The sequence below is a fragment of the Natrix helvetica genome, assembly GCF_964273705.1.
Source record: "Natrix helvetica genome assembly, chromosome: 2".
Taxonomy (NCBI): Eukaryota; Metazoa; Chordata; class Lepidosauria; order Squamata; family Natricidae; genus Natrix; species Natrix helvetica.
This window is the reverse complement of record NC_138552.1, coordinates 279,683,035-279,698,330: the sequence shown is the minus strand read 5'-3', so window position 1 is coordinate 279,698,330 and position 15,296 is coordinate 279,683,035. Positions and strand designations below refer to the sequence as shown.

The window sequence follows — 15,296 nt, the reverse complement described above, 5'->3', positions numbered from 1 at the left end:
GAAGCCGAAATTAACCAGGGGGGACACGGGTCCAGCACACAAGTGACAGCGCTAAGTCTCCCCATAATCCTGTCCACGCCTTCGGGAGTCACAGGATCAAACTCATCCCAGATAGTCTCCACAAGATTAATCCCCGTCGACTCACCTGAATCTACCCAGAGTCCAAGCCTGTCCAAATCTGGGCAATTTTGTCCTACAGATACAAGACTAATTCCTCAGCCCTGCCCTGTAAGGGGTCTTCCCCAGTTCCTTGATTAAGTAAGGAACGGGTCACCCTAAACAGGGCGGCTGGGTAGTTATCTGCAGACGCGATAAGAGCAGAAAAATGTTCCCATTTTGCCGCTTTTATCGCCACTAAGTAGGACTTAATATGAGTTCTTACTAGTGTTCGGTCAGATTCGGACCGGCTGGCCCTCCAACCACTCTCTAGGCGTCTTCTCCGTGTATCCTTCAGAGGCAGGAAAACAAAAACACATGGATGTCCTCTTTTATTCAGAAATGTTTATAATAAAAATGAACAACACACTTTTGAAGTGAAACACTAGATCTTCTTAGTTGTTGGAAAATCGTTCTCTTGCAGCAGAAATGCAAGGAATAAAGGCTAATTTAACAGAGACTCCTCAAGAAATTAACTTTTTTTCCTCCAGGAAATACAGACTATTTCCTCCCTCAAAGTCAAGTCCATTTTTCAGCCACATAACTCCATTTTATATATTTAAGTCTCTCAGGAGAAGATCTGCTTACAGACATAAGCTGATGAAGAAATGTCACTTTGGAGCAATAGCAGAGGAATTAAGAGTTACATGATGCTGACACTTTTCCCTGAAACCCTGCACAGCAGTTATACAAGAAAGTTTGAAATCAACTTTCATTTGATTTGGATCCAGCAATGATATTCCATGGGACTGTTATGGCCATATCAACAATGCCACAATGAAGTCCAAAAGAGCAGAAAAACCCTCTTGTTCAATTCAGTTTTAGTTCAATGCTAGCTGGCTATTAACTACAGTAGCACAGCAAGACCATCACCTCTTCATTACAAAGCTGGTTTCTTTCCCATCATCTTTCTCTTCTTCCTCGGAAGTCTCATCTTCACTGGTCTGCTGTTTGGGAGAATGATCAGAATCCGCAGCTGCAAAACGCAAGTATAAGAGAAAAGAAGGTCTGGTTAAAGCAGTGCTTCTCAATTATTTTCTGTCATGCCCCCCCTAGGAAGAAGAAAACATTTCGCGCCCCCCCTCGCTGATCACGGTGGACAATTATTCCAATGTACCTCTCGGCCGCAGAACTGCCTTAGAGGGACTACTCCCCGTAATCAGACTCACATAAGTTCTTATCCGTAAAATGCAAGCTAGCCAACAACGCATCCCCCTTCCCTTCTAGTCAGCTTCTCCCAGCCGGCGCTCGGGGACTCGGCTCTGGATCCCACCCCTGCCTCCGCACCGTTCAGCCGGAGCTCCCTGAACCTAGAAGCGGAGCCTCTTCCGCAGATGAGCTGTAAAAAGCAGATTACGAGGATTCAATCCTGCCTGATGGGGGCGGGAAAAGACCGTCAGGACAAAAGGCACGTCAAGTGCCTCACAAGCAGGACAGGGTATTCATCGACCCTTCAGAGGCTGTGCAAGGCCCCAGTGATCGATCCGGAGCCGGCGGCCTGTCCCTTCCCCTTTCTTTTCTTCCCAGCTGCGCTGCGGCAGTCGCTGGACGGTGGTGGTGGAAGCCCTCCCAGCCAGCTGCTTGGCTGGCTCTGCAGCTGGGGGGTGGTGGTGGAGGAGGAGGAGAAGGAGGAGAGCCGGGAAAGACATGTGACCCCTCTGAAGCCTCTCCTCCCTCCCTTTGCCCATCACAAAGAATGCACGTCAAACGAGCCCCCCTTAATGGAGCCTCGCGCCCCCCCTGGGGGGCGCGCCCCACTATTTGAGAAGCACTGGGTTAAAGTAATGAAAGTTTAATATACTGGCATTCATTACCATCAGAACCAAGCAGAATTTTACATTCAGAAGCAGACTGCATCTGAAAGGCTATTCTTTTTATGTTAGTTAGCATGGTGGTGTAAGATTATGATGCCATCCTGGGGGTGGCAGTGACTTGAGCGCACTTTCAGTACCTCGTTAACTATTTAGGCTTCTGAATTTTTTAACTTTGATTTTTACTTATAAGTTTTTACTTGTTCTTAACTCTGTTTTAATCTGCGTTTTTATTCACTTGTTTACATTGTTTTATTATGTTGCTATAAACCATCCAAAATCACTTATTTAAGATGGGAAGAGTAGAAATTTAATACATAATAATAATGTAAAAATACTGGAAACCTCTGCAGACTTTTTAGATCTAGTACACAGTCTTCCTCAAATTGGATTAGTCTTTCTTCCTCAAGTTGGCAGACTTGGATGTAGGCAATCTCCCTCTTTTAGGCTGACCTCAAGCTTACAATCTTTTGAGTTACCTGCATGTTCATCCTTTTGCTCAACTTTATTTTTCTTTGCCAGCAATTTCTTTTCTTTCAATTTCTGACTGCAAAAAAAGAAAATGAGAAATTAAATACTGATTAAATGGACAACTTGTTTTAAACTTTGCAGTTTTTACTCCAATTTTAGTAAAGATGTAAGGTTTAAATATAACCTTTAATTTGCAAACAAATTCCTATTTAATTGAAATAGATGAAAATGGCTCTTAAATGTTTTCTCTTCCATCTCTTCTACTCTGGCTCAAAATCCAAAATATTGGGTTTATTTTATTCATCTTATTATTTACATGATGCTGGACTGGGAAAGCTAGGCTATAAATGAACTGCTGTTTCCAGAAGCTTGCAAAGACCTGTGGCCACCTATAGATAAATATATGAATTGCATCACATAATTTGTATCATCGCTTTTAAATGAAAGCATAATGTAAATTTCAGTCCTTTCAGCCACATATTTTCCCATTGTGCCATCGGTATATTATGTCCAAAGGTCTTAGCTCATTTCATCATTATCTTCCACTTCTTTCACTTCACTTTCGTGATCATCATCTGTACCAACTTCTGTCTTATGCTGTTCAATTCAAACATCTACCTTAAATCTTTCTCTTTAACTGCATATAAAACCATTGAAAAATAAATCCTTCTGTAGTCAATTGACTTCTTGATTTTGTCTTATTTTCACCTTGCTCTTGTAACTCTCACTAGGTTAACTATCCCGCTTTGTCAGCTCTTTCCTACAAATTGTTTCTTAGACTGAGACTGATAAAGGCATTTTCGGACACAATTTGGATTTATCTCTATTCCATATTCTTAATAAGGCACTTCTATTATAGTGATTTTTAAAAGCTACATTAAATGTAACTTTATTGTATTGCAGAAACCCATGCTATCAAAACCTTCAGCCATGCCTTTCTCTTTCTGTCAGAATTCTCTTTTTTCTTTCAGTATCATCCACTCTTTCATCCAAACCAGGAGAAGATTGCAAAATACCGTTTTGAATCAGTCAGTCCCAATCCTCCTTGTTCCTTTGCATTTTACAATACTTTATATTTAATCCTTGCCTTTTTCCCTTAAAAACTAAGATGTATCTTTTATGCCATTGCTTAAATGGCATATCAGTTGTCCGAATAAGTATTAAAACAAGAACATTATTCTAAGCGATACTCATTTTATCACAGAAATTCTTGGCAATAATAACAGTAATTTCTCTCATCTTAGCATATCCTTTTAAATTTCATTTTATGTTTTAACATAATTGTTTTGAAATAACATACAATTCATACTAAAACCCAAATGTAGTATTTTACCTTTGGCTCAATTTTAAAACAGTATTTTTCATCAAATCTTTTTGTTCTTAAATCCTCATTTTTTTTTGCTAACATCTTCATTTTCATTACTAATTTTAAGTGACGAAATGAGCCAAGTTTAATTTGGAACTTAAGAAACTCATATTCCTGGTCAAAAATAAAGAAAAGACAAGCATGATATAAGGCTCATGACATAACCCTCAATTAGGGCAATGCAGAAATTAATAAGATAACGGTTGCAGGAACTGGGTATGTTTAGCTTAAGAGAAAGAAGGACTAGGGGAGACATGATAGCATTATTCCAATATCTCAGAGGTTGCCACAAAGAAGAGGGAGTCAAACTATTCTCCAAAGCACCTGAGGGTAGAACAAGAAGCAATGGGTGGAAACTAATCAAGGAGAGAAGCAACTTAGAACTGAGGAGAAATTTCCTGACAGTGAGAACAATTAATCAGTGGAACAGAATTGCCTCCAGAAGTTGTGAATGCCCCAACACTGGAAGTCTTTAAGAAGATGTTGGATAGTTATTTGTCTGAAACGGTATAGGGTTTCCTGCCTAGGCAGGGGGTTGGACTAGAAGACCTCCAAGGTCCCTTCCAACTCTACTATTGTATTGTATTGTATTGTACATGCGATCCAATTTATTAAATGAAAAAATTAAATTGGAATTAAAAAACAGTTTTGCTATGGCTAATTCAGAAGCCCTTTAGAGTTTCCCTATCAGCCACCAAGAACAGCCTGACCTTACCGCTTCTTTCTACGTTTGGCTGTCTGTTCTTCTGCAACCATCTTATTCGTTTCAAGCTTCTTCTGATATTCTTCATCTAATTTTTGCTAAACGAAATAGATGCAATAAATTAAATCTGAAATTGTAAACAATTCAATGAAAGTATATTTATACAATTTACCAAAAAATCATATTTCAAAAAAAGCCACCTATTTACCATAATGCTACATGGATTTGCATAAAGTATCTTTGAATATACAAATGTTATTTATTTATGTCTGGACTTCTCAGATACATAGCTGGATGTATTGGGAATAGAACGCTGCGTGTGTTATATAACAACATGGTCATCAAAAAAATAAGGAACTATATTTTTCTGCACACTTAGGAGATGAGTACCCAGGAAACAATTAGCTTGTAAATATAAGTTTTGTACATTTTGAAGGGAAGGAAAAGTGGGCTAAAAAGGAAAAAAAATCAGTAAAGTTTTCTGATGGGAAGAAAAGAGCAAACAAAGAAAAATGAAAGAAAGAGAAAACGTACAAATGCCTGCATCAGTATTTAATACTTTGTTCTTGGAGCGGATCAAAGAGGGAAGGGGAGCATGGGGGGAAAGTAGACCTCTTTGTAGCTTACATAGCAGCAAGGATTCTCGAGGTAATCAATATCAAAGCTTTTGAGGGAAAGTCATTTTACCTTCTCAGCCATGGCATCCATAAAATCTTGCCTCTGATATTCCCGCCGCCGAAGATGTCGATAGACATGAAATTCCCCACTTCCAGCCCCAGCACTGGAACCTGTCAAAAAAGAAAAGGCAAAAATATATAGGCCTGAAGCAAAATATTCCATCTCAATCTCCAACAGTTTAAAGGTCCCAAACAGCTAAATTGGGTAAAGTCTCTCTTTAAATCTTTGGAAAGTTATTAGCATTTAGAAGAAACAAGTTGGATCTGAAACAGTGAAAATTATTTCATTCCACATAACTTACCCTAAATCTAACTGCCAAGAATTTGTGATGTGGTTTCACACCATTTGGACATAGGAAATACATGAGCATTTCAATATAACCACAATATAACAGATCAAGTATAATCAAAACTATAAAAGAGCTCAAAATTCAGGAGGAAAAAATATTAAAATCCTGGCTAGGCTCACTTGTACAATCACTCTACTTGCTAGGCCCCACTACCAAAGGTAAATGGTCCTATGTTCATTGTCACCTACAATGATCCCCATGGCAACTAAAAAAAATAAATTACATATGACATATTATGAATTTGAAATTACTTAGACTGAATAAAACAGTCATGTGAACCTTATGACCTTTTCACAAGAGATCTTCTATGAAGCATATGCTACTTTATGAAAAATTAAATACAAATGGAAATATAAGAGTTATTTTTCATTTTCCTAATACCAGCTCAGTATGAACTTATGTGGACATTTAGAAAACTGTTCCCTCCTTTCACTGCTCTACCCTTCTTATCCCTCCTCTAGCTAAAAAGGGCAAATGTGATCAGTTATGTTCCTGAGTTTGCTGTAATTACACTCTTTGTTTTGACAAAGGTTATTAATATTCCCAAGGATGAATGGAAAAAGTTTTAAATTTGTTACAAGTAGAGGACTGTGCATTAAATAATGTAAACTCACACGTTTTATAAATTAATTTGCATAACGTATTCTAAATATGTTAGATATGAAGCTCAATTACATGAAGCATTGAAGTAAATCATGCAAAGCAAAGCCCCAGTCATCTTATTCAGCAAATGTCTTTGATTATGCACAGTGCAGGCATTTCTCATCATCTATACCATAAGAGTTACTTTACCTTTGCTTTTAAGTAAAAGGCAAGATTTTGAGAAAGCAGCACCTTGTTAAAATCATACTATAAATTCACATCCCTGGCCACCAAAATCTCAGATTTTCTCTGCAATATCTCACAACAAACAGAGGTATAAGTCATTCTTCAAAATCTCTCCATTTACAGTTATAAAATTGAAACATTGTTTAAGGATTCCAAGTTCCCCCTCACAGTTACTACTATTGAGCAAGGTACCACCTATACTGTACCTGTGCATTTTGTTAAGTTTGTTAAGGGTAATAACAAAGTACAAAATGAGTCCAAAACTGTCTGTGAAACAGTCCAAAAACTGTCTGTGAAACAAGTTTCAAACATTTCCTTGACACCATAAATAAACTCCTGTTTTTCCTCCTTTTCTCTAGAAATAATGAACAAAACCCAAGAAACTACCTAAACATACACACCCCTCCCCACAACTTACCCATAACATCTCTGACAAATTCTGGAGGTGCCCGGGGTGCCCATTCATTCAGCTTTTCAGGAATTGGAACTGTTTTATCCTGCAGTGAAAAATAAGCAACACTTTGATGCTTCAGAAGGGAGTAATTATTTAAAGCTATTAAATTGCATACAGATTCCAACAGTGGAGAGAAATCACGACTGATTTTAACCCATGTAGAAATTCCATGCTTGACTACACGTTGCCGATCCAAACTATCATAATACTGAATGCATAAACATCAGACTGCCTTGATAGATCCAATCCTATATTCCACCAACCAGCAGCGAAATGAGCAGGATCAGTGACACTAATCTTCATGCTGAGGAAGGGGAAGACTTTAACTCTTCTACTCAGGGACGTCACGTAATAGAAGCTATCTGAAGGAGAGGATGCCACCACAAACTTGAGAAAAAAAACTGGGACCGATTTGGATGACGGGGAGAAATCTCCCTCTTCAGCCCTCTTTACTTCGATTATTGTAACAAGGACCCACGCTGGGGGAATTAAAGCAGCCAGATCTCATTTCTCAACCTCCAAAAAGCTGGGGAGAACCAAGGGGTAGGTAACCACGCCCACCAACACATACCCCGCCCCCTCACCGGATTCCTCATTAGCCTCTCTAGCTTGAGGCGCTGCTCCTCTGCGGCACTCCGGGGAATGACCAGCGGCTGCGGCTCCTTCCGGGGCCGAGGGGGCCGCGTCGGCCCCGCCGCCATCCTACTCCCAAGTTTCCCTCCCCCTTGTGCAAAAGGCCGCGGCCCCGACCGATGACGTCACGGAGGGCGACGGTCACACAGACTCGGTCTGTGGAGGCGGAAAAAGGCGGGGATAGCGATGTTCCCGCCTCTTCCCCCTTCAACTCTTCCTTTCATAGGAAGAGCGATCCGTTACTTTCTTTAATATTAATGAGGGCGGGAAACCTGAGGAGGCGTGTCTCTCCTGAAGCGAATGGAAAGCGGCTCTGTCCGAATGGGTTTCCCAGGATTCCTCTCGGCTGTTGCGGTTTCTCCTCGTTCTGTTTATTGTAAGCGTCTGTCATCTTATTTATCGGTATGACAACGAGGACGCTAATAATTGCATTTGGGAATAATTCAACCAGCTTCTAAATATTTCCCTGTTCAGTAAACACACTTGTCCACGTAGAATTGTTATATTTCCCGCGTGTCTAATGTACATTTTATTCGTTTATTTACTTAATGTATTTGTTCACTTGACAGCAGCTTTGAAATTGGTTAATATAGGATCCGGTGGTTTCAGATACGAGCATCATTGTGTTAACAAGATGTCTATGTAGTTGCCTACCACACGGGCAGCAATACTTATTGACTTAGAAGAACAGGCGGAAAAGATTTAGCATTTAAAGTTTAAATCTCGAGTGAGTTCCTGTGCTTTTTATTGTGGTGAACTGCAGTAGGCAAATATGTGATATTGCACTCTATGATTCCATTTTAGTCTGCAATGAGTTGAGTTTTCTGCAGAATAAACAAAACCAAATCCTAGAAAATTCGAAGTGGAAAGCCTTCATTTATAATTGTGAAAGGTACAAACTCTGCCACGGGTTTTTCTTTTTAAAAAGCATCTATTTTAGAGCGCTTGCTCCAGTTTCCAAAATAATACCTTTGAATAAACATTTAAAAAGATGTTTCACTCAGTTTGTCAGGTATTTGGGTGTGGGCGTATCAGTCCCTGTTTCTTTAGATATTTATTTTGTGTATACAGTAAGTGTGGGAATAACAGGAATTTATTTAATAACTACTTAGTAGGAACATGTCTTATCTACAAAGAAACTAAATTGGTTACTCTGGCACATGCATCTCTGGAATTATCTTTCCCATCATTGCATGATCTTGAATGATCTACGTTGAAATCGGCCAGTTTCATCAACCAATCATTTCTTGTTTTGTGCAACGGCTGTCTGCACATTATAGCCAAATCCTTAAATCTGTCACATCATTTGTCATGAAAGTAGAGCAATAGTACATCATACAATTTGCACAATCCTTCAGTTTAGCCCTGAAGAAGAGAATGAATGAAAAAGGTGAGGCTGCCCCAGTGTTGTATAAGAGGAGAGAGTTTTTTTGTCAGACTTTTGGATTCTGTTATTATGCCCTGTAAAGTGCATATCTGATGTCCGTTTCCTGGCCTTGAAGGGATGGCATAAAGGCCATACAAAATAGAAATGTAGGACCTACACAGAGTTTAATCTGGTCTTGGTATGTCTTTGCCTGGTAAAATGTAGACTGAGGTAGATACCAAGGCAGATGGTATTTTGTCTTAAGATCCTCTTGTCAAAACTGTACAAACTGAAGTTCTGAAAACTATGCCGGCACCAGATTTACAGTAGGGAAAAAGAGCAACAGATTCTACTGCAATCCTTTGTAGCCGTTATTGCACACCAAATTCGATCTTGTTTAACTTGCATGGGTTATATGGCTGAGGAATTCTGGAAGTTGAAATTCAACCATTGCCCTGCTATCTTGCTGCAACCTTGCTAAAACAGGACTGATTCTACTGTAATATAAAAGGGGACAGACAGAAGAGTTACATTATGTCTTTTTATTAAAAGTATGAGGGACTGAAATTACATAATTTACAGAGCTGAAGAAGCTTCTTGGATGAGAAGCGAAATGTCTTTAAAGAAAAACCAGAAAGTCCAGTTGCGCCTTGAAAAAGCACTTTTAGGACAACCGTGACCTGGATGGCTAAGAATCTCCATATTTACATAATTTACAATCTCATTTCCCCCCATGAGATGGCACTAGTGCATTTCTACACTATTCAGCAATTATTTTAATTTGATTGAATATATGTCCTGAAAACAGTCCCTTTATTTTGTGACCATTTAAATCTGAAGAAAAACCAGTGTAAGGCAATCTATTTCTTAATGCAAATGACCGCTTTGCAATAAATGAATGAGAGAAAAATCAAGAGTCTGGTAACAACTTTTCTGATTAACAAAATTTTATTTAAAAACAAGCTCATGAAAACTTTCAATTTGTGAATTAGAAAAGGAACTACCAGACCACTTAACGTATGCCATAGGTATCTCCTCCTATAATAGAGAATAAAAGATAGGCTAAATCGAGTAATTTATGTCCCATATCAGCTTCAGTACTAGCAATGTAGAAACTTTAATTTAGTTGAGAAATTATTGTATTTTTCCAGTGTTAAGTTGTTATTTTGTTGTTTATAAAAACATCTGGGGAAGAAGGTAGAATGTGTACAAGTTATGCTGACAGTAGATGCCACTCCAAATATTTCTGATACTTTCCAAGAGAATTTGATCAAAATTAACAAATGTGTACAAAGTTTAATAAGGGTTCTTGTGAATGTGTCCATAGCGCACTGATTTAATAACTGTAGTGATTCACTTAACAAATGTGGCAAGAAAAAGGGGCAAAATTCATTTAACAAATTTCTCACATCATAAATTCTGGGTTTGATTGTGGTCTTAAGTTGAGGACTACCTGTATCCAGTTTAAAGAATCAGATTCTAATGATGAGGTACTGATTTTGTTCCCACAAATTTGCTACCCAAAGTTAACTAATATGCTGTATTAGTCTAGTTTCATGGTTTAGTGAATCACAGATATTATCTAGGTCTGTTTCAAGTGGCAAATAGTTTTGGCATAGTTCTGCACAGGGCTTTGGGTCTGACTCATCCATCTATGCCTGAACTATGGACCATAGTGTCATCATTGACCTTAGGCAGGCTGTGTGAGAATGAGTGTTGTTACACTTGACTACACAATTCAAAAGAATGTAATAAAGCTTACTTATCAGACCTTTAAAATATTTTAATTTTAGAAATAAGATTTCAAAATAGTAAAACTTTAAAAATAACCATTTTTCAAGTAACCATTTTTTTAAAACAAAGTTTTATTGTTTTTTTTTTAATTTTTACAAAGGAAAAAGGTACGGGAAAGGTTACATATTTTGGCAGCTGCGAAATACGGTAGATGCACACCCCCTCCAAACTCATAGTATACATTTGCATAAAATTCAATATTAAGTAATAACATGTAGTCAGTGTGGTAAATTCAATTGGTAGTTTCGATCAGTTTATATCAGATGACTTTTCTTACTCATTTGTGTGATCTGAGCTTTCTTGTTGTCGCCCCATCTCCCCCCGCTGGCAGAGCTCCGGCCCCTCCCATGTCTTGTATGTCTGTTGAAGAATCATCTGGTTTTTCTAGGAGCAGTTTATTTTTCTCCATAAAGGCCTGCGCCTCTATGGGTGTATTAATCCTAACTCTTGTCTCCTCCCAGAATATTAACATACCTTCAGGCATCAACCATCTAAACCACACCCCCTTCTGGTATAATTTATTCGCCAATTGCGAATATTGTTTTCTTTTTTCCCTCACTTTCTTGGGGATCTGTTTCAGGATGGTTATCTCCTTATCTTTATATGTCAAGGCTTGCCCCCTTTGTGCATTCAGGATTTCATCTCTTGTACTTTTCCTAAGAAATTTAATGTGTACCTCCCTGGGGACATTGTGTGTTCTAGCATAAGCTGAGTTTACTCTATAGGCCAGGTCTATTTCCCACCCCATCTGTTGTTTCTCCTTCTGAATATACTCAGCCAAAATGTTTGTCATGATGTCCCTTATGTTTTCATCATCTGTCTCCATCACGTTTTGGAATCTAAGATAAAAAGACATTCTCTCAAACTCTATTTTCATTTGTTGGGTGTCAAGTTCTTTGTTTCCCTTCTGCACACCCTCTATCCCCCCCCCTCATCTCAGCCGCCCCATCCTCCAAAAGATCCAATCTCTGTGAGTTCTTATTAATTTTGTCCTGGTTCTCTTTAATTTCTTCTTTCATCTCCTTCAGTTGTCTCTTTATTTCCTCTTGTCCCTGTAGAAGTTGTTGAAACATTTGATGAAACTCCAAGTCTGTAGATTTAGGTTGCTTGAAGGCTGTTAACGTTGATTGTGTGCTAGGACTGGAGGCTGCAGATGTTGGGGCAGAGGCAGCAAATCCTGACTTTCCAGGAGGTGGTCTTTTAGATGCCATTGTTTATAAAATAAAGAGTCCAGTCAGTATAAAGAAGGATCAGTCAGAAGAGTAGAACAGCCAAGAGAGTCCAGGAGACAGAGAGTCCAAGCAGAGGGGAATTTTCTAGTCACCCTGGCAGATGAGCAAAAGTTTTTCACTCCAAGGAGTTCAAAGGCAAACAATCAACAAGAGAGTTATCCAAGTAGCACGGAGACAAAGACCGGAAGCCTGGAAGGTGGAGTCAAGTTTCACATTTCATAAAGACAACGGAAGTGTGCCATCTTGCCCTGCCAGCTTCGGGTTTCGAGGCAACAAATAAAGTTTTCAAAGTTCAAAAATCCCAAAGCTTCCAGATCTCATTATTTTGTAGGTTTAAGTCCAAAAATCCACTTAGTTAGGATGTGGCATCTTTGGTTTGGCTCTCCCCACTCCTCCTTCCCTTGGGGCTGAGAACTTGTTTCCAGCCGCTTGTCCGAGGGGGGGGGGGAATCCCCCTCCCCTCCAGCCGCACCTCTTTAAGTCAAACCGAAAAAAAAGTTTGCACAACTGACGAGTTTTTAAATTGGTAATAGGAATGAAGGGAGTTTACGCCTCACCGCTCCGCTGCCGCATCCTTCAGTTTTCTTTTCTTTTCCGAACAGCCTCTTAGCGAAGACGCTCACGTGCCCTCTGATCTGCTCCCCAGTGCCTTGGGCGAAGCAGGGGACCTCCCACTGGCCACCGCCGATGCAGGGATCCCCGCGATGCCGCCCCTCCGGCAAGACGCCTCTAAGGGGCGTCCTGTGCCCCCCAAGAAGTGGGGAAGCCCACTGGGGAGCCGGAGCGAGCAACAAGTTGCCCGTCACCATCAGCCGCCGGAACCGGAAGTCCAAGTAACCTTTTTCAACATATTCTTCAGATCTTGAAAGTATCCTTGCTATTGCCTCTTTTGTTCCTACGATTATTGGATTAGTTCCAGTGGTGGGTTTCACATTTTTTTAGAACCTCTTCTGTAGGTGTGGCCTGTTTTGTGGGAGTGGCTTGGCAGTCATGTGACTGGGTGGGCATGGCTAACTTGCAAAATGTGGTGAAACTCACTTAACAACCCTCTTGCTTAGCAACCAAAATGTTGGCTCAAAAACTCTGGCATTTGAAGCAAGCAAGTCTTAAAGCTGTCAAGTTACAAGACCTTGCACTCCTAATCCTTTAGGAAAAAAAAACCCCAGGGGTGTGCAAACTTGACAGTTTTAAGACTTGTGGACTTCAACTCCCCAAATTCCTACATACATACATACATACATACATACATACATACATACATACATACATATATATATGCAATTTTTATGACTCACCAGCATCTGCATCTATAGATAAAAGTATGCCAATAAAATGTACATTCATTTCACTGTCTCCCATCTATGATCCAGCTAGAAGTATTCATCCATCTACCATTTTTTCCACATTTAAAATAACCTTCATCTTGACAATATTCATGTTACATTTAGCATAAAAGTTAGGTAGTGGATATTGCATATCAAACATTTTGTATATCATCTTAAAACATGCTCACTAAATATCAGAATTCCATATGATACCAAACAGAAAATTCTTTTTCTTATACAAAAAAACTGAACTGAGAAAATGGAATTAATTCATTGCATCATATTGTTCTTACCTTGATATGTACTTTAATTTTTTTTTAAGATGAATGATAATCTAACTAGTTTCCTCCTCTTGCTTTCTTAATGTTATCACATTTCAGAACCTAAAAAGCCTCTGGTATTTGATTGACCTCTTAAACCAGTGACAATAGATGAAGGCAAGATCCTGCAACTTGCTTGCCATGTAGTCAGATCACAGCCCATTAAGATTCAGTGGCTCAAAGCTGGGAGAGAGCTTAGATCCTCTGATAAATGCAGCTTCAGGTTGGCAAATGGAACAGCTCTCCTAGAGATCCAAGCAGTTACTAAAACTGATTCTGTGGAATATGTGTGCAAAGCCTCAAACGCAGCTGGAAGTGATTCTTCTAAGTCAAAAGTGGCAGTGAAAGGTACAGTTAAATTGAATATTTAGAGAGAGCACAACAATGCAAAGGCTGCCTGATCCTCCATCGCTCGCTCGCTGTTTCACACGCCCGGATTGCTTCAGCGCCACTCTGGCTACCTACGTCCGTCCTTGCCCAGCAGCTATGGCAACGTCGTCCAAAGTGGTTTGGAAGCGAAGGGGCCTCGGAGCCCTGCTTAAGCAGCAGCGGGCCCCTCTTGGCCGGGCTCTTTCCTCTCACTCTTCATCTTGATGTCGCTGAAGCTGCCGGATGGAGGTAGAGCGAGCGAGCGATGGAGGATCAGGCAGCCTGATCCTCGCTTGGTCACTTGCTCGCCGGGAGACGCGGAGAAGAGCGCAAAGTCCAGCGGAGGCAGGAAGGTTCTCAGTGCTCTGGGAAGCCGTGAAAGTGATGTGGAGTGCCGAGAACCCTCCATTGGACTTTGTGCTCTTCTCCGCGTGCTCCTCACGACTGCAATAGACGTCTAGAAGTGGCCGGGGCTATCGGGCTGGAAGCCCAGGCCCCATTAGCCTCAAAAGCCACTTCTGGGCGTCTATTGCAGTTGCGAGGAACGTGCGGAAAAGAGCATGAAGTCCAGCAGAGGCAGGAAGGTTCTCGGCACTCTGGGAAGTCGTGAAAGCGACTGGGGAGCGCCGAGAACCTTCCAGCCTCCGCTGGACTTCGCGCTCTTCTCCGCATGCTCCTTGCGACTGCAATTGACGTCCAGAAGCAGCTTTTGGGGCCTTGGCTTCCAGCCCGACAGCCCCCGCCGCTTCTGGACGTCTATTGCAGTCGCGAGGAGCGTGTGGAGAAGAGCACGAAGTCCAGCAGAGGCAGAAATGCAAAAACGATGCCTACTACTCCCTTGCAAGGGGAGCGAAGGAAACCATCTGGATCTCCGTTCTCCGCCTTACCTGTCTGGAGCTGCCGAAAGCTTTAGACTCTGGCAGCGGTGCTGGTTTCCCGCCACTTCTGCGTCCCTGAAAGGCAACTCTGCGTTGTCCCTTTCCTTTGCCCCTCCTCCCTTCAAAAGCTGTGAGGCACTTTCTTACTGCCGGTTGCCCAGCTGGCACAGCCCTGCCTGTGCGCCTCCTCCTCCACCTCACTCCCCAAAGGCTCTTCTCCTTCCCGGAGCTCAGTGGGAGCCGGGTACAAGGGATGGGAGGCTGCTTTTGAAAGTACACCTTGGAAAACTTCGCCAGGAAGGGAGGTGGGGGACCAGTGGGAGGCACACCCTGGAATGCCCTCGTGCTTTGCTGGCGGCCACGCCCCCTAGGCAAGTTCAGGGAGGTCCTAGGAGGCTGGCCGCGCCGCACAAGCTACCGCACGTCAGCGGTGGTTGAACGGCGGGGGAAGTGAGCGAAGGGGCAGGGCAAGAACTCTGTGAGGAACCTCTTCTAACTGGTTTGGTAGATTTGTGGAACCTCTTCTACTGAAGAGGTTAGAACCGGCGGAAGCCCACCCCTGA

At 41.2% G+C, this 15,296-nt stretch overlaps 1 protein-coding gene across 1 annotated transcript; it reads right to left on the bottom strand.

Moving 5' to 3' along the window:
* Nucleotides 1-471: 471 nt before the first annotated feature.
* Nucleotides 472-7,610, bottom strand: PRKRIP1 (PRKR interacting protein 1). The gene is made up of 6 exons (XM_081943770.1): nt 7,401-7,610; nt 6,781-6,859; nt 5,195-5,295; nt 4,520-4,605; nt 2,447-2,514; nt 472-1,132 (listed from the first exon to the last, which is right to left on the bottom strand). Exons 1-6 carry the CDS (start codon nt 7,515-7,517, stop codon nt 1,026-1,028), a joined length of 558 nt encoding a protein of 185 aa, XP_081799896.1. The 5' UTR covers nt 7,518-7,610; the 3' UTR covers nt 472-1,025.
* Nucleotides 7,611-15,296: the final 7,686 nt, after the last annotated feature.